Source organism: Callorhinchus milii, unplaced genomic scaffold (genome assembly GCF_018977255.1).
Source record: "Callorhinchus milii isolate IMCB2004 unplaced genomic scaffold, IMCB_Cmil_1.0 Scaffold4, whole genome shotgun sequence".
NCBI classification, from domain to species: domain Eukaryota; kingdom Metazoa; phylum Chordata; class Chondrichthyes; order Chimaeriformes; family Callorhinchidae; genus Callorhinchus; species Callorhinchus milii.
In genome coordinates, this window is record NW_024704745.1 from 57,594,841 (window position 1) to 57,619,418 (window position 24,578).

Consider the following 24,578-nt stretch of genomic DNA (forward strand, 5'->3'; position numbering starts at 1 on the left):
GAGTTAACAATTAGATGAAACTTAAAACAGGAACATTTTGTGGGCTCATTATACTTTATCCAGTCTTGGTAAATGGTTTATTAATATAGTATATTCCTTTGCTCAACATTGTAAACAGGTTTGTTGTGAGTTGACTTTTGCTTTGACTACACTATACAGATGTACATCATGGTTGCTGTGATATGGGTGGATTCCAGGTTCATCAACTGTACATACAGTATAAGCAAACCAAGCAAAACTGCATCTTTGTGATTTAAACCTCACTGACTGCTGAAGCCCAGAATACGGAGTAGCAATTGACCACCTTATTAAATCCAGTGCAACTAGGGTTACTACCTTCAGATTGTATCTGTATATTTAATAATAAAATAATCCTTGCATTTGATATAGTGCCTTATCACGTCTTCGAGATTGACTGTGTGTTTTGTAGGTGAAACGCAGCAGCCAATTGCACACAGCAGTGTCCCACAAATAGTCGTTGATTGAGTGACCACATTATTATTATTTAAGGGATTATTATCCCTGGGAAGCGATCCGCCAACTAACGACTAACAACCGGGTTCCTTCTCGCTGCCTGGTAAGCAGAGGAGTGTGTGTAGAGTAAGGAAATTTGCCCATTGTGTGTGAGTGTGTATGTGTGTTGAGTCTATGTGAGCGTGTATGTGTGTGAGCATGTATGTGTGTGAGCGTGTATGTGTGTGAGCGTGTATGTGTGCGAGTGTGTATGTGTGTGAGTGTGTTAGTGAGAGATGCTCAGTGGCGGACTCTCAGTGACAGATATTTAACAGGAAAGATCATTTCCTGTCTTAGACATTAATTCCAGTAAATCTTGCTGCTCACACTTCTATTCATGTAACTGGGACTGGTTTAACATATTTCAACATGTAACGTGCTGGCTATTGCATGACAACCATTCGTACATATTAATCTTTGCATTGCTTCAGGCAAACATATTTTGTTTCGCCTACAACTACTCATGATATTTGGAACATTTAGAATTTGTAGTTCAAAGATTTTTTTCAAGAATAGTGTACCAATGTGTCTACTGGTATGTATAGAATATTGGGGTGAAATTTGAGATTTCATTCATTGTTTCATAAGGTGTTCCTTGTGTGAACTTTTATAAGGATTATGATATGAAACAAAGCAAATTCTTTTTATCATAAAATAAAATTTAGATTTATATATTGCCCTTTCACATCAGGAAGACACCACAAGCACTTAACACAGCTGTTGGACCCTGAGCTGGGTGTGGGTGGGAGGGGTGGAAACCACAGTCAAAGAGGTAAGTCTTGAGACAGACCTTGAATGAGGTGAGGGAGTGAGTGAGTCAAAGGGACCCATCCTTAATTATTGGCAGAGTTAATGTCCCAATAATCAATCAGTGTTGTCTCCTTTCTACTCTGCTGCTGTTGCCGCTATCTTAGATTTACTATTATTGCAACAGTTTTTCATTAAAATAAAGGAAGCCAATTTAAATTAATGTTTCCTGTTATGTGCTGTTGAAATTGTGCAATAGTTGAAACAAAGAACACATTGTAAAACTTTGAAAATTTTATCTTGTTACATTTCTATTGAAAATTAAAAATTAATTTTGACATAACAACCTCTGAAGCTGTGTATGTGTGTTTATCACTCTTTATTAGTGCCATGATCCATTCTGCCTTCCCCCACCTTTGTAACGTTGCCCAACTCTGCCACTGCCTCTCACCCCAGGATACTGAGACCCTCATTCATGCATTCATTACATCTAGGCTTGACTATACCAACTCCTTGTTTGTCAGCCTTCCCAACTCTTTCCTCCACAAGCTGCAGATCATCAAGATCTCTGCAGCTCGTGTCCTCTCTCGCCCCAGGCTCTGTGACCTGATCATCTTCACCCTCGCCCAGCTCCACTGGCTCCCCATCCCCAAAGGATAGAGTTCAAAATCTTCATATTCGCCTTCAAAGACCTCCATGGCCTTGCTCCTTACTACCTCTGTGACCTGCTAATGCCACATCAACCTATCCGCTCCCTCCACTCAGCAGTCTCCGGCCTGTTCCACGTCCCCTGCCTGGCCAGCCCCACCATTGACGGGTTGAACTTTCAGCCTCTCTGCCCCCACCCTTTGGAACTCCATCCCACAGTCCCTTCACCGTGCTCCTTCCCTTGCCTCCAAAACATGTCTCAAGACTCTCTTCGACTAAGCCATCGGTTGCCCTCCTACCCCTACCCTCCCCGCCCTCCAAATCCCTGACTGTCCAGAGCCTTTGGATTTCTTCCCTATGTGAAAGGCACTATAGAAATGTAATTTGTTGTTGTTGTATAAACACCTAGATTTTACCATCCAGAATTATAATAATCCAGTACAAGTGTCCATCTATTTAGTCAACATCTATTGCAGAAGACCCCGCTATTCATCATGTGAGATCTCAAACTCGCGCTTGTCAGTTGGGGAACAAGTAAATGGGATCTCCTTGGAACTGAACTGATTCCAAGGTGATGTACTTGGCAATGGAATGTCAGAATCAAGTCAATCCTCTGTGATGATCTCTGTAATCTGGTGGCTCTGCAGGACTCCATGGGACCGTTGATGACACCCAGCCAGTCTGGCTGATTGGCAGGAATTGGAGCTGAAGACTGGTCACCAGGGGCAGGGAAGCTTATCATTCAGCTCCCGTTAACCATCAAGAAAAAGCCCTTAAGGTGGTCCTAGCTGAACAAGCAGCAGGAAGCTTATGAGATAGCGTTGTCAAAGGGAAGCTATTTGCTTTTAGTTAGTTACGCTCCAGTAGTTCCTCAACGTACATTTTGGAGTCCTCAAGCCTTGGCTCTTGTCAACCGGCACCTAATATTCTTTAGAATTAGGTAAGAATGATAGGTCCTTCCAGGGAGACAGTGTGTATTACATTTCGCACACAACATTTCTATGTGTAGGTGGTATATACATGGAATTCTCAATCTAGTTGGGATACTCTTAAACATGTGACAGACACCTAGCTGACCAAAAATGTTTACAGTAAAACCCCATAACAAGGCACCCACTTATAACGCTGGTTTGCTTCCTATGGACTCACAGTTGGTAAGAGTGTAGGGACCGGCTGATGTCCTGCACAACAGCCAGCTTCCTGCACACTTAGTGGCAACCTGATGACTTAGAAGTTGGCCATTTTTTTAGTCCGTAGGAAGCTGCCAGTGTGTGGGAAACCTCTCAGCTTCCCATTCACGTGTGCAATGTCATCACAAGTTATGTGATTGATGATTTCACGATGTGGAAGTGCTGGTCGTGCTCCAGTTATAAGACTGGTTGGGATTCTATGTACTTCAGGCATTGCCTTAGTAATGGCAGAACAGGCTCAAAAGACTGAATGGCCTACTCCTTTTCCTATATCTACAAATCTGGTCAATTTTTATAAAAGGCCTTTGTAAGGATTGCATCTTCTACTGTATGAGCCTTGATACAGGAAGATTATGTATAATATTGTTGCCGATTCGTGACTAGATATTTTAGAAATCTTTTGACACTTACAGTATGTGACAGAAACACGATGTGTGTTTTTTATTTTTGTTCCTAACATTTAGAAACTGTGAATTTAGGGCTATCAACGAGGGTAGGAAAATCTGCTTCGAGATCTTCTCAAATTTCACTTTTATTATGGCTGCAGGGAGTTCTGTGAGAACAACCCATGATGACTTACTTTCTGATTTTCTGTGCAGACTTAAATTACATTTATTTATTATTTTGCTTTCTATGCCACAGTTTAACCATGCAAAGGCACTATAGAAATTCAAGTCACTCTTAGAAATAGCTAGGTTTAAACTATCTTAATTCTCACTTCTACATAGCTGGTGATCTTAAAGTACTTGCCAGTCTGTTCACCTCTTAAGCTTACACAATTGAAAAAAACTCCCTTTTTTTAAAAATAAAGTTAAGTTACAGCAATTCAAATATGTCATAATGCTCAGAACACCAAACACTGGGTAAAGAGCCAGTAATGCAATTAACTCTTCCGTAATGCTACAACAATCTATTCAATGTTCTCGGGCCTTGAACAGATCATCAGCGTATAAGCCCAGTTCAGTTTGTACCCTCTACATTTATATTGTGCCGGAAGAAATTGCACTACCTTGAAATTGCTTTATCTGGATGCTGTCATGAGCAATTAATTCTCTTTGACCGAGCCTTCAGCTCCCCTCTCGACTCTCTTCCCCCTCCTCGCTCCCTCCCTTCCCTCCCCTCACCCTGACCATTTCCCCCCTCCTCGCTCCCTCCCTTCCCTCCCCTCACCCTGACCATTTCCCCCCTGCTCGGGTCATGACCCAACTGTGCAGCGCCTTGGGACGTCCTCCTGACGTGAAAGGCGCTTTATAAATGGAATCTTGTTGTTGTTGTTGTTGTTGTTAATTCTTCCTGAGCTTTCAGCATTTATATTGCATGTTTTACGCACAAAATACAGAGTCACTGCACTTTACGGTATATCCCGTGAAAGGCTTTCAAACTAGACAGTGTGATAAGAGGCTATATCAAATGCAAGAATTATTATTATTATGTTAGGGAATTTACGTGCTGGCAAAATCATGGCAATTCTGCCGATTGTGCAATATAACCACATCACAAGGCTAATCCTCACAGATTGGAAAAAGGTCCACTACAAATTATGTGTCTTTGATTGATAAAAAAGTGCTACCGTGTGGTAACAAAACAGAACTGCAATTTCTGGTGATCTTGTCTGCGCTGGAATTTTTCTGAAAATAACTTGCATTTTAAACTATCCTCCATGTCAAAATGTCTCAAAGCATTTCCCAAGTATGTGAAAGTTTGTGTCAGCCTAGCTCAATTGGAGCATTCTCGCCTCTGAGTCAGAAGGTTGTGGGTTTAGGCAAATACGATTTCCAAATACCTTTCCAAATTAGGTTAATGCCTTAGCAATACAATGTAGACAACTAAGATGATTCAAACCAAAGCTTTCTGTTTGACACTGGCCTCTGAGTAATCTTAAATTTAAAATGAGGTAAAATAATCTCTCTCCAAGTTAACCTCTGACTAAAATAAATACAGACCCAGAGGTAAACTCTTTCCAAATGTAACTGTCTCTCAGTGACCCATTCTGCACCAACTTGCTACACAATATACAGTATAGTCTGTGAAGCATTTTGAGATGACTCCACAACATGATAAGACACTATATCAAATGCAAGGAGTATTGTTATGAAAATAATCATCCCTAAATGTCTCATTACAACAAATACAGTACTAGGTTTATGTATCTGACCTCAGATAAATTGATGGACATTTGGCAGTTATAGATTCTGTTTTGTTAGTTTTAATGTGAGGAATATTTAATATTTCTACTTAAATGTGAAATTGGACGTTTTGTACATTGCAGTTTTGAATTTGGCCTGGTAGTGGCGCTCTTTCAGTGCTATTGTTTTGCTTGTATTCAATGTACAGCAGTATGTGTATCTGGTTACCTCCACTGGTTTATTAAATGTAGAAATGTATTACTAAATGATCAAAATCCACTGTCAATGGATGGACAATTCAATTGACAAAATATAAAATGTCAACAAAATTGCCAAACAGATCGTGAATAGATCTTCTGTGGTGATACTGAACTGTATACCCAGTAAAGTCCTAGATTTAATCTCTGATCTGCTTTTCATGTCATTTTTAGCAAAAGACCTACATGGAGCAGAAAGCCTGAATTATACATTTTGCTTCACATATCATATCATTTGATGTCATTTTAAAAATAACTAAAACCCAATTTTATGCAAGTGCAATATTCCAAATTCTGTTTTTTATAAATATTATTAAAGAGACAGACAGTCTAGAAATTTGGGTCATCGCTAAATTAAATAAATGCTCCGTCGACACTTCCTGGTCTTTCCAGTATTCTAGGAACTACGGAGGTAAAAAGTAAGCACCGATTTATATCACTGCTGTATATAGCAGAGAGAATTGATCCTTAAATCATCTCCTCCATGTTTCGCAAGGAGCAGTGCTCCAACTTGTGTTGGCTCAGCCCTGATTAATACTGGACATTTCACAGTGAATCGCCACAATAGTGATTGTGCATTATAAATGCAGCACGGAAATGTTTTTCAGGAAGTCTTGTGCAAGGTTTGGTTCTCTTTCCTTCTATCTTAAACTTGCTGGGTTACAATTTTCTATGCCAAGGCTTGTTTCTTTGTACAAGACATGACTACAGAAAAGGGAATTTTTTTCTCCACTGAATTTGTTTCACCCAATTCTGAATGTGTTTCATTTACAACAACAACAACAAAATTACGTTTGTAAAGTGCCTTTCACATCGGGAGGACATCCCAAGGTGTTGGACAGACAGAATTTCGGACCCGAGCTGGAGGTTGGGGTCGGGGAGGGTGGAGGGCAAGGGGGGAAGCAGGGAGATCGAAAGCATGGTTGAAGAGGAGGGTCTTGAGATGGGTCTTGAAGGAGGCAAGGGAGGTGGCGAGGCAGAGGGACTGCGGGATGGAGTTCCAGAGGGTGGGGGCAGAGTGGCAGAAGGCCTACTCGCCCATAGTGGGGCAAGTGAGGCGGGGGACGTGAAGCAGGCCAGAGCCCGCTGAACGGGGGGAACAAGCAGAATGGTAGGGGTTTGGGGGTCACAGAGGTAGGGGGGAGCAAGACCACGGAGGGCTTTGAAGGTGAGGACCAGGATCTTGAACTGTATCCTCTGTGTGATGGGAAGCCAGTGCAGTCGGGCGAGGAGGAGGTAATAGGGTCACAGAGCCTAGTGCGGGAGAGGACATGGGCTGCAGAGTTCTGGATGATCTGTAGCCTTTGGAGGGAGGAGTTGGGGAGGCCGACAAGCAATGAGTTTGCATAATCAAGCCTCAATGTTATGAAAGCGTGTGTGAGGGTTTCAGCGGCCTGCGGTGTGAGACAGTGGCGGAGGGGCGATATTGTGGAGGTGGGGGAAGGCAGAGTGGGTCATGGCGCAGATGTGGGGTAGAAAGGATAGAAAGGATTTATTTGAACTGTCTAGTCTGACAGATCAATCTGATTTCATAAATTATATGAATGTGGCTGTGTGGAATCTATTTATTGTGCTAATCGATAATTCACAGCTGGCATATTTTCTCAATATTCCTTCTTAGCTACTCAGAAGGATTATACTATTCTAAAAACAATCTAAATCTGGGGTCTGGTTGTTGAACCAAATTTTCAAATTTGCCAGCACTTCTATTTGGTTACTTTTCATTAGGTCCAGGATTAATAGTATTTAATATATATGTATGTATAATAATCCTTGCATTTGATATAGCGTTTTATCATGTCGATGAGATGTCTCAAAATGCCTCACAAAATATATTGTAAAGTAGATTGACTGTATTTTGTGGGTGAAACAACACAACAGCAAATTGCACATAGCAATGTCCCACAAACTGTCGTGGATTGAGTGTGACCAAATTATTATTATTATTATTATTTTTGATGGGATTATTGATAACAAAAGCAATGATGGGGCAACTGGGTACATTCAGTTGAAACAACAAATGTTGAATGTACTGCTATCTTAACCCCGTTTTTGCTTCTGTTATCAGATATGGTATGGAGAAAAATGCTAGCAGTTTAAAGCAGCTGATTTCTCTACAATCTGGTAATTGAGCACTAAGTAACGGAGCAAGGAACACCCTGAACTAGTTATACTGAAGCATATGCTGGAAATAGAAAACAGTCTGATTAGCAAAGAAATTAATAAATGGACTGTTAATTTTGTCTCTTAATGTTACCTAATGAGTCTGGCAAAACCAAATAGGGAGAGGAAAGATGCAGGATCGACGTTTTCACAGCATGTCTGTTCCATTGCAAAATATGTAAATATGAAGATTAATTGTGATTATTGTTTGGCTTCCTTTTTTCACTGTGTGAATTAATGAACCCTATCGTGATTTAACTAAACCACAGCTGTCCATTATTTTCAAATAATTTACTTATTATTGAATTCAGTAGATGACCTGAAACATGCTTTCATGTGAGTATAAATTGTTACAGTTACACCTTATTAAATGGCTCAAATAAATTGTTTGGTGGTTGGTTCATGGTAGTGGTACAAACACCAGCGGTGGAAATCTTTATAGGAGATTTGCTCTGTAGGGTTCAGATTGAGAAACTAGTGTATAAGAGACAGAGGGAAATAATAAAACAAAATATATGTAGCGTTCTCCTTCAATGTCATTTCTGAAACAAGGCTTGTTTATAAATGAGACTAGGATTTTTTTCTAAGAGTCAAATTAATTGAGTTTTCAACTGTTATAGTTGTTTTCAGACAACACTTTTGCTTCCCTAAGGCAGCACTTCGGTCTGCCTACACCAGTGGTGGCCAACTTGTGGCCCACGAGCCAGAAGTGGCCCATGGGGCCATCAAGAAGCAGCCTCTCCTCCCCCGAACATTCATAGGCATCGAGATAAGCTTGTGTTCGATCGGTAGTGTATTTTCAGCTTTTCCTTGATTGAATATTTCTTGATTTATGCCTTAAATCAAGAAATATTCAATCAAGAAAATCTATTTTGTTGGCCGACCACCACTGATATGTTTAAATCAACGCCTTGGATTCTCTGAAAATTACCTTCAAGAAAGCATTGGTGTTCGAATTTGTCAAATTGTTAAGTTCTCACAACGCAAATGTAGAAATCATTATTATTTTATTCTCAGCTCTCAAAACACAATCCAACAATGCAACCAAAAAAGCCTTGAGTATCAGTAACACCCTGGAATTGATTTAATTTTAATATCATTATCCTCCTTTTGAAATATTCTGTGTGTCAGCCTGATTCAGTGACAGCAATCTAGCCTCTGATCAGAAGGTTGTGGGTTCAAGCCCACGTCGGGACTTGAACTCACAGAATGTAAGTTGACACTCCAATACAATTTGCATTTCAGGCGTATAAAGTGGTCCATTATTAGAGTTACCTCCAAAGAATTATTCAAAGGAGTATGTCAAAAAATCTGTGCAAAGGAACACCTACGTTGGTTAGAAGCAGCAGTTCCAGCCGGTTGGTTTCTTTCTGTTCTGGGGTTATGGCTGGTTGGTATCTTAGTATTTCTAGTAGTGCTTCTACTACCAGATTTACGCTTCTAAAAACTGTGAGGGTAGAGTTACTGCTATCAATAGATATAGTTTGGTAACTGCAATAATAGAAGTAGGACGATCATTATCGATAAGGCAGCTTGAATGGAATGAGAAAGGCAAACTGAATTGGTAATTCAAGCCTGTTCCTTTAATAGCCATACTAAATATGGACCCTAACAACAACAACAACTTGCACTTATATAGTGCCCTCCACGCAGGGCAGCGTCTCAGAGTGCTTTACAGTGGCGGAGCCTGACTCCAAGCCATGGGGAGGGGGGAGGTGGCTGTAAGCACGGTCGAACAGGAAAGTTTTCAGGCGGGACTTGAAAGAGGGAGCAAGGCAGAGGGATTGAGGGAGAGTGTTCCATAGTTTTGGGGCATAGTGGCTGAAAGCACAACCTCCAATGGTGGGCGGGGAGGGTGCGAGGCATGAGCAGGAGGCCAGTGTCAGTTGAGCGGTGACGCCAGGTGGTGGATTGGTGAGTGAGGAGGTCGGAGAGGTGGGGAGGTGCCAGGGAGTGAATGGATTTGAACACGAGAGTGAGGATCCTGAATTCGATCCATTCGGTGATGGGGAGCCAGTGGAGCCTGGCCAGAACTGGTGAGATGTGGGTACGGAGTTTGGTTCAGGTCAGTATGCAGACAGCAGAGTTTTGAATGAGCTGGATCTTGTGAATCGTGCAGCTGGGGAGACTGGCAAAGAGTGTGTTGGAGTAATCCAGCGGGAGGTGACAAAGCATGCACAAGGGTTTTGGCTGCAATTGGGGTAAAATACGGTCAGAGGCGGGCAATGTGGTGGAGGTGATGAAAGCGATGCTGGTCAGGGACTGGATGTGGCAGAGGAAGGACAGTTGGGAGTATAACTGGACGCCTAGTGGTCGGTGAGTCTGAGAGAGAGCTAGAGAGGTTAAGGAGTTAGATCCGCAGGAGTGAAGATGTTGATGGGAGCCAAGCAGGAGGGGTTCCATCTTGTCCATATTCAGCTGCTGGGTTTACACTCATCCAGGCCTTGATGTCTGCCAGACAAGCTGATAGAAGAACTTGGACCTCTTCGTACTTGGGTTTTGACGTGAGGATAGAGGGAGCTTGAGGAGGAGGTGATGGATGGTGGAAAACAACGTCTTTGGATTTTTGTTTGTCTCCAGGATGACAGGAGTAAAAATCAGTTTAGGCCTGTGAAAGGGAGAAATGGTAGGTGTGCAGGTGCTCGAGCCACAGCTGGTGGTGATGAATCATGAGGTCGGATTCCTGCTGTCTGAGCTTGAGCGTCCAGGTTTGTGTTTTGAGTGAGTGGAGATGACTGTTCCAGGGAGAGTGGGTGTGTTTGGAAACATCCCTGGATTTCAGGAGGGCCAGTGAATTGAAGGTTGTGGAGAGACAGTCATTCAGCAGCTTGACAGCTGCATCAGGATTGCTGCGGGTGGAGGGCCAGAGGGAAGGGAGATCCGAGGAAGAGAGGGCATTTGTGAGGGACTCAGGGTGAAGCTTTTTCCAGGAGTGGAAAAAAATGGTGGAGGGTTTAGAAGAGGGGAGGGGCATGTGGCAAGAGAAGGAGATGAGGAAGTGGTCCGAGATGGCCTTGTCCATGATGGACAGGTTGGAAATTTCAAGGCCATGTGTGATGACGAAGTCGAGGGAGTGGCCACAGTTGTGGTCGGCGAGTCGAGTCAGAGGGTGAGGTTTACGGAGGAGAGGAGGGCAGTGAAATCCGAGGAGGTGGTGCAAGGGGAGTTTAGATGAAGGTTGAAATCTCCCATTATGAGCAGGTGTTCAGTGCAGAGGGACAGGGATGAGAGGAGAGAGGAGATATTGGTGAGGAAGGAGCCAGGAGGTTTTGTGGGGGGTGGGGGCGTGGTGGTAAACTAGGGCCCTGCCGTTGAGTGCTTGCAGTTTAATCTCCTCTTTGTTCTCTGGTGAATACATTCTGAATTATCTGTATTCCTGACAGTTTGATTGCTCATTATGCAGCTTGAAATTGCCAATTGTTCTTCATCTTTGGACATTTTAAGTCTATGCGACTGTATAACACTGAGCTCCAACTGCTCTGGAAATTATTCAAGCAGGCCTCTTGCCAACATGAACAAAACACAAAATGCTGCAGATGCTGGAAATCTGAAACAGAAACAGAGAGAGCTGGTAAAACTCAGCAGGTCAGGCAGCATCTATGGAGAAAAGAAAGTGAGTCAACGTTTTGGGTCCATGACCGTTCATCAGAACTGGAATTTCTTGCCAACATATATTGTTAAAGTCTCCCATGTTTTGAGGGTACTTGCTTAAACCATCCGAAAGGAATTGTGGATTAAAGAAAGGTACTGTATTACAAAAATATTTAGTTAAATTGACAGTACACCTACTGAAGATTATAGTAACTGCGGCAGGTTCACTGAGAGCCCCGTTTGGCAAGCTTCTCACTGCTAGTTGGACCACCTTTAAATCCACAATATATGGCTCAAGCATGGTACATAACGATGTAGAATGGCACTTTGAAAAATTAGTACAATGGGGAACATCCAAATGTAAGGATTATTAACATGTGCCTTTAACTAAAACATCCTGTTCAGCTAGACTTTTGCCCATAAATGTCTCTGTTTTACATAAAAGTAAGTACTGTGTGCAGAAGTTACAGCACTTCTTATCAGATCTTCCTCTGACCAAACATCTTCTTTGTATAAAGAGAAGCATTGGAGGTTTTCTTTACCAATGTTGAGAATAGACTTGGAGGAGATAGAGCTTATAGAGCTAAGCACTGAACTCAAGAAAATATAATTCATTGACACTGTAGAAGGATGTTACTATTCCTTTAAACTCACAACTTCTATAAGATGTCATTTTTGCAAGAAGTTGCTTTGAGACAAGTTTGTCTGTTTCAGTACAAAACTAGCTCTTTGAAATGTCTGAATAATGAACTTCCAAAATCTTATTTCTGTATGTGGTAGATACTTTGCACTAACATTAGATACAAAGATCCTTTCTAAAAATAATATTGATAACAATAGTAACCTTTATATCATCTTAGGTAATGTAAGACTTATTATTTTTAGAAAGTATGTTTGAATCTCATGAGCAGGTTGAAAGGTTTATTCAAAATGCATGGAAATTACTTGGTGGCTAATAGCAATGTTGTGGTCACTCCCTATCCTGCCACTTGTGGAACCACTTTGTATGTACTCCAGCATTTGTGGCTCATCAAATTAGATTCTGGAGATGTGAACTTTCTCCCAGGAAATCTACTTCACATTTACAGATCCTGTAAAGCCCAGCTGTAAGACCCATGGTGCTTGGAACGGTTGCTAGCCCCTCAATCACTCCTGTAGCATTGCCTTGTGCTCAAAACAGTAGCATGTTCCCCCAACTACCAGGAAAGGTGGTGACTTTCTACAATGGCCCTCAAAATTGGCAGGCTTTTATCAAAGAAGCATAAGAGCAACATGTTGCAAGTGGATTGGCTCCAAGAGGCTTTGAGAAAGCAATGTACATCTCAGCCTTTTTAGCAGAGGCAAAGATGAAGCAAAGTTCCGCGCAATAGAAATATTGGTCACCTGAAGCTTACCAAGAATATAATCTACATCAAGTGACTCCCACCCACCCCTCCCCTGTGCTCATGGCTACCATCACATCTGCTTGAGTTACAACGTCTTTCACAGTTCATTGACTTAGCATTGTGTTCTGTGAAGCGCTTTGGGACGTCCTCCTGACGTGAAAAGCGCTATATCAAATGCAAGGATTATATTATATATTCTTTAGTGGAAAAAGAAACTGCAGTTGAATCATTCATCCTTTTGTAAGAGTATACAAACCTTAACCTTCACAGAAATGTTGCAGTTTATCTCTCTACTTTTTCTCCTCTATGAAAAGCATTATGTGACAAGCAGATCGAATTGCGCAAGACAAACCATGTTTGTTTATCGTTACCATCTAAAGTGTGAATTCACCATGCACCAAGAATCTGAACAGCTTGATTAAGGATAAGCCACTTGAGTACTACATAATAAAGACATCAATCTTATATTTTATTTCATAAAATTAGGTACTTAAATTAATACATCCAATGAAACTGGGCCCCTAGATTCTAGATATGAAATGATTTCTATCTTTAGTAAAATGGCCTACTGGCACACAACACAGTTCTGTGTATATAGGTATTAATTCATGGTCATGACAGCCCCGTTATTAAATATTTTACTAGAACATAGGTGCTCTATGGATCTGCGATCAGCCTTGTTAAGGATGTGATATCAGTGATGCCTCCTGTATATAGCCCACTCCTATGATTTCACAGCACTCAGGAAGTTTCAGCAACAGCGACCTGATGATCCAGAAGGGTCGCCCACAAATATACAGTCAATTCACTTTACAGCATATTCTGTGAAGTGCTTTGAGACGTCTAGAAGAGTGAAAAGCGCTATATCAAATGCAAGGATTATTATTTTTATACAAGGCAGTAATTTTGCAATCTCTTTTAATCGGGGGGTTTGAGACATTGGACCCAGATATCCACGCTATAATTGGGTTGACCTCGACTTAAAATGAAGGTCAATTGAAACATTGCCAGGATTTCATTCTTTTGTTTAATTCTGTGTTGTAAACATTCAATGAATGACACAAACGACTATTTACATGTGCTCTGATTATTTTTGGAATATGTGGTCTGATAGAGAACCTGAGTTTAATAATACTTTTATACAGGTATTTAAGCATTATTACTCTATTACGTTTGATTAAATTTAATAAGTGGTAGTTAACAATGTTATTTTGTACGTTTACTGTCACTAACAACAACTACAGTATAAATTAAGTCAATATCATGCAGTACAAGAACAACAACAACTTGCATTTGTATAGTGTCCCTCACGCAGGGTAGCATCCCAGAGCACTGACAGTGGTGGAGCATGACGCTGAGCTAGGCGGAGATGACCATAGGCACAGTCAAAGATGAAAGTCTTCAGGTGCAACCTGAAGATGGGAGGGAAGGGGCAAGGCGGAGGGATAGAGGAAGAGTGTTCCAGAGTTTCAGGGCGTAGTGGCTGAAAGTGTGGCCACCAACGGTGGAAGGGAGGGCATGGGGGACATGCAGGAGGCCGGAGCCAGTCGAGTGCAGGCAGTGGGTAGTGGGTTGGGGAGTAAGCATGTTGGAAAGGTAGGGCATGAAGAGATTTGAAAACGAGTGTGAGACTCATGAAATGATCTGTTTGGTGTTTGGGAACCAGTGCAGCCTGGCTAGAACTGGCATGGTGGGGGTATGGAGTTTAGTATATGTGAGACACTTCTTTTTTTCACGTATATTTGTTGTATATAATGAACCCTTTGAGTAAATTCAGAAGTGATGCCATGCATATAAATTTAAGAAACTCTGGAGATCAGAATGCAAACAGTTAATTCTGAATGATAATAATATGCAGGAGCAAAAATGACTACAGTTGAATTCAAATAAACTAATTATTTTGTCACATGTTTTTATGCTTAGAGCAGGATTTATAATAGAATATAAGGAAGTATAATAGAAGGAACTCCATGTAAAGGGCAGAATTACAATACCTGAGTGCACCCCATTTAATCTTTCATCCTGCAATGAATCAAAGTTAAATAACTAAGAAGTACTGTACTGTATTAACAAAATTAATGTTTTATTGAGATCATATAGATTAGATGTTTTATCAGATTTGATCTCTTATTACATTCACTGATGAAATGTTATAAAACCCATCATGATCAGTGATGCATTGAAAACCTGAATAATTGGGAAAAATTGTCTGCTTAGTAATAGGGAAGAATAGTCTAATTCTACATGCATGCAATTGGATTACAGAGATAATGAGTTGGGATGTTAGAAGTGCATGCTTGAATCTAAAATACCAAGATTGAATGCTATCATCTGAAGTCAACTATTTCTTGTCTCACTTTACACACAGTAAAGAATATCTCTTTTTGGATGCAAGATATTGTTGCACAACTGTGTCAGCATGGCTCATTTGGTAGCAGTCTCGCCTCTGAGTCAGAAGATTTTGGGTTGGTTAAAACCCCAATTTGCATTTTGGAACCATATAGTCTATGCTTACATTCCAGTGCAGCAGTGCTGGGTGTGTATATCATTGGCAGAGGTTCCATCCTTCAAATGAGACATTAAACCGAGATTAAATTCATCGTCATTTTCCTATTAAAATTCTATTTTTCTGAGGCTTTTATCATCAGTATTAATGTAATGTTGGTTGGTTGTTCTTCATGGTAACCTACAAGCAACTGTTCAATGAATCATATGACGATTGGGTAGCAGATAGAAATTGTAAATTGCTCCTTGGGAATTTGGGCCCAACACCAAGTTTGAATTTACCACAGAGGAGCCTCTTAACTCCCACTGAGTCGTGGCTTCGACAAGCCTTTGCATTGTAGGGAGTACCACCTCGGACCCAATCTACTATCGATAACACTGTTTCACTGCATACGTTTTGAGATGTATACCATATGCAGGATACCACTTCACAATTTGCTAGACATTCTGTGAGGGGGGCAATACACTGAGTCTGTTCAAGCTACTGAAAGTAGCTGAAAGTAGTCATTTTAAAGATCTGTTAAGGCTTTTGACATAACACACCTGATTTCATTAGGGTTCTTAATTGTTACTACTTGGGCACACTTTTCACATGTAGCAGTCACAAAGAATAAAGAAAGCTGTATTTTGTATAGATGTAAAGTAAGGCAACTTATGATATATTACTCAGGATGCATTGCTAGAGTTTACTCCTTGAATGTGGCAAATCTTGTGCGTACATTAGCCCTATACCAATCCAGAACTTCAATCTCATATATCTGCATGAAATTTGAATAATGTATTATCTGATTTTACTACTGGAAATAAAATGCAGGTGTCAGTTTGGTTCAGTTCTCGCCTCTGAGAAGGATTCTCGCCTCTGAGAAGGTTGGGGATTTGAGCCCAACGTCAAGTTTGAACTCACAATCTCAGCTGACACTCGAGTGCAGTCTGGGGAGAGTGTTGTATTATTGAGGTGACGACTTTCAGATGAGACATTCAACCAAGATACTGTCTGCCTGGTCAGATGGATGTTAAAGATTCCTTTTTTGAAAAGAGAAAGGAGTTTTTCGCGGTGTTCTAGCAAATCATTCGCCCAGATCAAATTGGCATTCACTTCATAGTTGTTTGTGAATCATTACTTTGTGCAAATTGGCTCCCTTATTAATTTACAAATTATACAGTGACTACACTTTGCACTAAATCCTGCAAAGTGCTTTGAGGTGTCCTTCCGATGTGAATGGCACTAGATCAAATACAAGGATTATTATTTTGAAATAATTCCTTGTCCTCTCTGACATGGGTTAGAATTGTCCTCACTGTGTGTGTGTGTATATATATATATACAAGATTCAGGGAGAATATAAACAAACTTTCTAATTGTTGGTTCTTGTTCAAACTTTCCATCCTCTGTGGGGACCCCAATGTGTGCATTGAGGTATTGCTGGAATTTTGCCAGCAAAAACAACATTCCAGACCAAAGATAAGCTTCCTACTGTTTTTCCAGCAAGGACTACTTTACACATCATGTGTTTTGCTTGCAGGGTTATCAGGAACTTATATTCAGAGGGAGGGATGTTAAGTGGGATCTCTTTGGAGCTGAGCTGGCTTCAAATTCTAAATTAAAAATGGGTCACGCATTGTATTTTGCACCAATTGCTCTTATATTTCAGCTGTTATGAATCATTCAATTCCTGAAACTACCTCTTTCAGATGGGTCAAACATAGAAGTCCTACACAATTTACACTGGCTTAACCCTGTTGCCTATTTTAGGTTTGGTGATGAAATTACATGCCAAACATCCTGTACAAACACATCGCTTCTGTTATATAAAAGGTGATGTCTATATAGATATTTATCTGCAAACGATTAAACATCAGAGTGGATATGCTATCAATACATATCATCTATCTGTAATGACCTCCATTGATATTGTGCTTGGAGATGTGATGAACACCGATCACCTCTCATTTTGTGGCAAGTCCTACCAGTCATTTGGTTTATGAACAGATCAATTGTCAATCACATCCTCAAATGAAATTTTATCTGGGCAAATTTCATAATTCTGATGTAGAGCATCATGATGAGAATTGGAGAAGGAATCTTTGATTGCCTGATTCATCTTAGCAATGGTGAACTTCCCTTCGCTGAGTGGGTGAGTGCTTTATCCAAGAGGTTGAAATTTGAAGCAAGATAAAGATACTATGTCCAAAAATAATTTCTCAAGATAAATGAAGAATGTTTTGATCATGTTACAAGAGAATCAAAGACTATATTGACATCAGTGGTGTTGAATGAGATAATAAAGGTGACCTTGGTGATGTCGAATGAGACAATATCCAGTTGAGTTTATCATCAATCTAACTCTATCAGGAATACCTCCAAATACTCTGAAGTTGAAGCATGGACTTATAATAAAATATAATAATCCTTGCATTTGATACAGCGCTTTTCATGTATTCTAGACATCTCAAACCGCTACACAGAATGTACTGTAAAGTGAATTTACTGTATATTTGTGGGCGAAATGTGGCAGTCAATTGCATACAGCAGTGTCCCACAAACAGTCATGGATTGAAGTGACCAATTTATTATTGTTTTTTTTCTTGAGGGATTATTATCAGGTGTGTGGAGTGAGGAAACTTGCCCAAGGTTTCGACCTGCCGGGAATCAAACCCAGGTCTCTCGCTTGGGAGGCGAGTGCTCTAACCACTGAGATACAGGACTCAAGTTATCTTGATCCTTCTTTTAAAGCTGAACATCAGTGAGGACTATGGAATAACTCAAGATTCAATGTTAAACTGATGGACAACCTTGTGATACAAGCAAAGTTCATTTGAGTATGCACCAAAGGGAAAGGAATTTTTTTGGGGGAAATATATATTTATTTATAAATATAATATTTGGTACTGCACAAATCCAAAACGTACAACATCTTCTGTTTACTTTTTTCCTTTTTCCCGATACAAAACATTCCGTTTACGGTACATTTCTTCACCGCACACAGGTTGTGCACATGTTTTTGGGGACTTTAAAACAGTCAGGAGTTGTCCCTGTGTGCGCTACATCCATGTGTGCGCCTGCACACACCCTGATAAGGCGCACTTGCCGCTTTCGGAAGGCGGCCCGATATGCACCATACGCGCACATGTTTACCGTACATACATTTTCAGGACGCTCTTTGTTTACATCTCAAGGGTCCTTCTGAACATTTATATGGTTGCCCGCACATGTCTTTCAGTCATAGTTTTGGGTTTGTTGGTGGGTTACCTAGTGGTTGTGCCCTGAGCGGGTTGTGCTGGGGTCAGATCCCAACTGGCCTTTGTGGTGGATGAGCCGAGCTTCAGCTTGTCCCTCAGCATATAGTCCCTGATCCTAGAGTGTGTGAGCCTGAAGCAGGCCCTCGCTGTTCTCTAGTTCTGCCAGAAGAACACCTGGTTTCGGGACTGCCAAAGGGCCTCCTTTACCGAGTTTATGATCCTCCAGGCACTCGATGTGGGTTTTGCTGTGAGTGCCCGGGAAGAGGCTGTCCAGCACCGAGCGCTGTGACAGCAGGTCCTCAGGGACGAACCGAGAGAGAATCCATTCTATCTTTTTCCAAACTGCATTTGTGAAACAACACTCCAGGAAGAGGTGGTCCATGGTCTCCTGGCCTCTCCAGCCGGTCTGAGGGCACCGTGCTGACTGGCCCAGACCTCGACTGTGCATGAAAGCCCTGAGGTGGAGGGTCCCTTTTATCGCCAGCCAGGCCATGTCATGATGGCTGTTGGTCAGGACCAGTGACGAGGTTTTTTGCCAGATGTATCTGGCCATCACCACAGGGGAGCTCCCGATTAGGTCTGCCCTCTCTCCCTTTCGAACTGTTTTGCTTTCCTGTCACGCAGACCACTTGGTGATTGCGCGGGGGTCTGGGATGTTGTTATTCAGGAATTTCTCAACATAGGATAATAATAATAATAATAATAACAATCCTTGCATTTGATATAGTGCTCTTCACGTCTTCTAGACGTCTCAAAGCGCTTCACAGAATATACTGTAAAGTGAATTGACTGTATATTTGTGGGCGAAATGCGGCACCCAATTGCACACAGCAGTGTCCCACAAACAGTCGTGGATTGAAGTGACCAATTTATTATTGTTTTATTTTCTTGAGGGATTTTTTCAGGCGTGTGGAGTAAGGAAACTTGCCCAAGGTTTCACCCTGCTGGGAATCAAACCCAGGTCTCTCGCTTGCAAAACGAGCTCTCTAACCACTGAGCTACACGACTCCACATCCAGGATAGGTGGTTTGACACACTCCAACTGTGTGGAACATTTCAAGGCGGTTCAGCCAGACCCATGCTTCTTAGCACCGGGTACAGATAGAAACCCAGCATGTAGCGGTATTTGTTGCTGGCGTAGCGGGGCTCCAGACACAGCCTCAGGCAGTTACACACAAAGATGGCCATGAGGATCGGGGCTACGGTAGGGACCCTTTTCCCCCCCTTTTCTGGGGTTTTGTGCATCGTGACCCTGCGGACACAATCCATCTTGAACCCCCAGATCAGTTGGAAGACCTCTCTGGTGACTGCAGTGGCGTTGTTGCCGTCAAAGGCCAGACCTGGGCCACCGAGAGGGCAATCGCACTTTATCACCGTTTTTTCCCGGTGATGGACAGCAAGTGCTGGCGCCACATCCTCAGTTTCTTCCTCACTATGCCTAGATGCTCCTCCCAGCCCCGAATCGGATGCCGAGGACTTTGATGTATTTTGGCTTCACCACAAAAGATATGAGACTGAATTCTTTCCAGTCTCCAAAATACATCACCTCGTTTTTCTGGCGGTTGACCTTGGTGCCCGAGGCTTGCTCAAACCAGTCACAAATGCCTAGCAGCCTCGAGACCGATTTTTGGTCTGTCAAAAGATGGTGACATTGTCCATATACAGAGAGGCCTTGGCTTGTGTGCCGTGGCTGCTCGGGATGCTGACACCTAAGGAAAGGAGTACTCTTGGCTTAATTACACTACTAGCACCATCAGACTCTAATCTTCGATTTACTCCAGTGCAACAATATTCCCCAATCCATCTTACATCCATCATGAATATCAATAGGTTGCAAGGTCAAACAATTAATAAGGTCAAGGTCTTTGCACCTCAACCAATGTTTAGCCATGGTCAGCTTTCTGTCCCGTTATCTAGAGTTTGTTCATTGAATTATCAAGGTTAAAATATTATAAATATTATACACTACAAGAACAACAACAACAACTTGGATTTATATAGCGCCCTCCACGCCGGATGGCGTCTCAGAGTGCTTTACAGTAACGGATCCCGGGACCGAGCCAGGGGGAGGGGGAGGAAAGTGACCAAAGGCGCGGTCGAAAAGAAAGATCTTCAGCAGAGACTTGAAAATGGGAAGGGAGGGAGCGAGACAAAGGGAGTGAGGAAGGCAGTTCTAGAGCCTCGGGGCATAGTGGCTGAAGGCACGGCTGCCGAGGGTGGAGTGGAGGACTTGGGGGACGAGGAGGAGGCCAGACCCGGAGGAACGGAGGCAACGGGTACTGTTTTGAGGAGAGAGGAGGTCAGAGAGGTAGGGGGGTGCAGAGGAGTGCAGGGACTTGAATACAAGGGTGAGGATCTTGAAATCGATCTTCTCTGGGATAGGCAGCCAGTGCAGTCTGGCAAGGACTGGGGTGATCGGGGAGCAGAGTTTTCTGTGGGTGAGAATGCGGCTGGCAGAGTTTTGAATGATTTGGATTTTATGGATGGTGGTGGATGGAAGACTGACGAGGAGGGCGTTAGAGTAGTCCAGCTGAGCGGTGATAAATCATGGACCAGGGTTTCAGCGGCTTTTAGGGAGAGATATTGGCGGAGACGGGCAATCCGTCAGAGGTGGAAGAAAGCGGTGCTGGTGAGGGAACCGGATGTGGGGGAGGAAGGATAATTGGGGGTCGAACCTGATGCCTAGGTTGGTACGGGTTCGGAGAGTTTTAGGGGGAGGTCGGGTAGGTGGAGGAGGTGAGAACCTTGAGATTTTAGACGTTGACGAGAGCCGAAGAGTATGGCTTCCGTCTTGTCAACGTTCAACTGAAGGAAGTTTGCGCTCATCCAGCCCCTGAGATCTGCCAGGTAGGCTGACAGAACATCAGGGGACTGGGGTCGCAACGAGAGGTGGGAAAATAGAGTTGGGTGTCATCTGCGTACATGTGGAAATGTACCCCATGTCTGCGGATGACATCCCCAAGAGGGAGCATGTAGATCAGAAAGAGGAGGGGCCAAGGATGCATCCTTGGGGTACCCTGCAGGTGACCGGGTGAGAGCGGGAGGAAAAGCCGTTTGTGCAGATGTACTGCTGGCGGTTTGTGAGGTAGGACTCAAACCAGGCGAGTGCGGTCCCACTGAGGTGGATGACGGAGGAAAGGTGGTGGAGGAGGATGGCGTGATCGACTGTGTCGAACGTGGCGGAGAGGTCTAGGAGGACAAGGAGGCAGAGGGACAGCAACAACCGATTGCTCATTGTGAAAATTCCTTCCATGCAAGAAATGTATATAAAGAAATGTGTTACTGCACTCTTTTATTAGGGAACATATACAAACTTTGCACCAGTGTACCACAGATGACTCTTTATCCCTCTTCCCAAACCCTTCTCACCCCAGCGTAAAGGATTAGAATTTGTGAAAGGTTGTCAGAGGGAGATCAATGGAATACATATAATTTATGCATTCCACAACTTTCTCACACATCAAAATGAGCTGAGCCAGACTGAAATACCTAGTTTTTTTTAAAGAGCACCTGTTTCATGAAACAGCCAGCATCATTTGAATGACAGCCACACAGCTTCTTAAAGGGACATTGGGGCTTCTAATTTTTTCCTATTGGAAAAAGCCTATTGCTGGAGTTGACCCCAATGGTATGAGGAGAATACCTATGAATGAGAAAGACCTAAAAGTTGGATAATTTCACATGGTTTTTAAATTTACTCTCTGGGGCAATTAATTATGCCTTATGAATATCCAAAACATTCTGGGACTCATGATTGTCACACTACCTAATCCATCACAGAATGTTTTGAAGTGCAACACAAATTAATATTAATAACTGAAAATCTGGGTTGCTGATATGCTAACTACAGACATGCCAAGTATTAAAGAAGTTCTGAATCAGGAATGGTTAAGAAATCTTGTCCAGAATTGAACCTGATGTTCATTACTCATTTATCTCTATTGTATAGGAAGACCATTGATTATTGCTGAAATATTTATTTATATTTCCTCAGTAGTTAGTGAGAGTTTTCTTAGTTTTCTGTTATTGGGGTGAATAGCAGGACACTTTCTGATTATATTTTAAATCAGAAATATATGCATCTCTACTTCCAGTCATTCGTATTGTACCAAATAAATAATAATAAAGTATGTAACTGTATTGATAGAACTGTAAGGTGCAATTCTGCTTTAAAATAGGCTATATTAATCAAGTGCAGAGGCTGCTAGAAAAATGAACTGCATGAAGTAGTACTGCAACTGTACCATGCTAGAAATACATAGAATTAAATCCCGTACAGTAGTTCGTGGCTCCCTTAAATAAAATGAGCAACGAAAGGCTAATGCATCCCAAATTCATTCTTGCATGCGTTTTAAATGCGTGAAATGTGATATGGTGTTCACGTCTTAATAAATAATCGAATAGTGCAGGTTTACACGCTTCTCTGTATAAAGATTGGCATTGTAATTTCCAGTTTTGTAGCGGGCTGTGCAGTGAATTGATTGCTTATGCCTTGAGCAAGGATGCTGTCAAGTTGCTCTGTGTGTTGAGTCATCTATTGACAAAGAGCTACCAGCCAGCAGATAATGCTATGCAGCTCTGCTCCCTCTCCCGCGATGCATTGCTTTTAACAGGAGCAGAGGTAGTGATCAGTAGGTAAAGAGAAGACCGCATTTCACATCAAAGATTTTTTTCCTATCCAGCCTGAAAGCTGATTGTGGCAATATGACAACTTACCTAAATAAGCACTACACCTGCTGCAAAGGCCCTGATGGCTCAGAACCTGCAAGAATGATGTCAGTGGTTGCGAATGAACCTCACTGCTCCTGTGGCTGGCAGCACGAGCCACATGGATATTACTACAGTACTGAGACCCTGCCAAATGCAGGGAACATCACAGCTCGAAATCGGAACAGGTTTACCACTTTGCGTGATAGTGACCGTAAAAGCCCCAGCAAAGCCATGGCTATGGTGAAGAGTGGTAATTGTGACTGGTGGTCTGAATGTACTTGTCCATCTCATGGCAGCTGGTATGAACAGGTACAGGCAAGTACAGTAACTACCTCTTAGTTTTGTCTTTCATTGGTGGTTATTGAAGTGTCTGTATTACAAAATAATAATTTCCTCTCAATAAAGCATTACAGAATAGATTGCTGTCTGCTGTGTGCTTTTATTTTTTTATGGAAAATACAAAGGCAAAACGTACCATTTCACCGTTAGGTTAAATTCTTGTTGAAAATGTATTTGTTGTGTTAAATAACAGCAACCAGAAGCAACTTAAATATCCATGAGTGACTTCTGATTACATACGGTTGATTATAAATACAAATTCATGAATATTTTGGGTTTGAATCCAGTGTGATGCTTCAGTACATTGTCTGCATGTCCTATTTTCAAAGTACGCATCTTGCTTTCTTTTTATGAACCGATGAAATCCCTCACCACAGTTAAATGCTAGTTACTCTTAATTAAATTTGTTGTGAGGGGTTGGCTTGGTGTGCTTCATGTTTTCTTTAATGTTTTGCTTCTTGGATATATTATTCACATCAATCTAGGGAATAAGACACTGTCATTAGGACAGGACATCCTGAGAGCTTCTGAACTGAAAGCTGCCTCTAGTATTAAACGATATTCAGGAGGGAATATATGGCAGAAATTATATAATCCATGGCACAAATCATCAAATTCAAACAATATTGCATAAATATGGATGAAATATTACTTCTTTTAATGTTGAATGTTTGGGAAGTACTAAAATGTATATATGTAATATTTTATTTTCATGTTTCAGACCAGTTCATCAGCTGTTTTACTGTGACCAATATAGCTTTCATATAAATACTCTCATTTTTTCTCCCTTATTGCTTGTGTTTTTCCTCAGGGGCTGGCATACTTAATGCATATTCTGCCAGCTCTTGTCTCATCATACTACCTTCTGGTTTCACAGCCTGGCAGATCTGACCTTATATGAAGAAAGGAACTAGAATTACTAAGTCAGGAGCTAGGGTTTCTTCCCCTACTTCTTTATTGTTCCTAGATTTCATGGAGGTTGGAATGTCAATCCTGTTGTTTCAATGCTGTTCAATTTTTGTTTCCCGTATCCACTCCACTTAGTATGACATGCTTCCATTCAAAATTACTGCACACTAAAATCTTTGTAAATTTTGCCCGTGCATACCAAATGTATATACAGTAGATGTGCATCAGAGTAATGTGCTGGTACAATTATTTGCT

General features: G+C 41.8%; 1 protein-coding gene and 1 non-coding gene across 11 annotated transcripts in view; one reads left to right on the forward strand and one right to left on the reverse strand.

The window, feature by feature from the left end:
- Positions 1-24,578, forward strand: part of dlg2 (discs, large homolog 2 (Drosophila)) — a 430,051-nt gene that overhangs the window by 140,460 nt on the left and 265,013 nt on the right. For 2 of the 10 annotated variants that reach the window (XM_007902674.1, XM_042334115.1), the window contains exon 1: positions 22,908-23,390. The exons of the other annotated variants lie outside the window; for them this stretch is intronic. In XM_007902674.1, the coding sequence (XP_007900865.1) occupies positions 23,070-23,390 (321 nt within the window). In that variant the 5' untranslated portion in view covers positions 22,908-23,069. Of the gene's footprint in view, positions 1-22,907; positions 23,391-24,578 lie in introns of those variants that run through there. 10 annotated transcript variants of the gene reach the window in all.
- Positions 17,761-17,832, reverse strand: trnag-ccc. Its single transcript has one exon. It is a non-coding gene; the product is annotated as a tRNA-Gly (tRNA).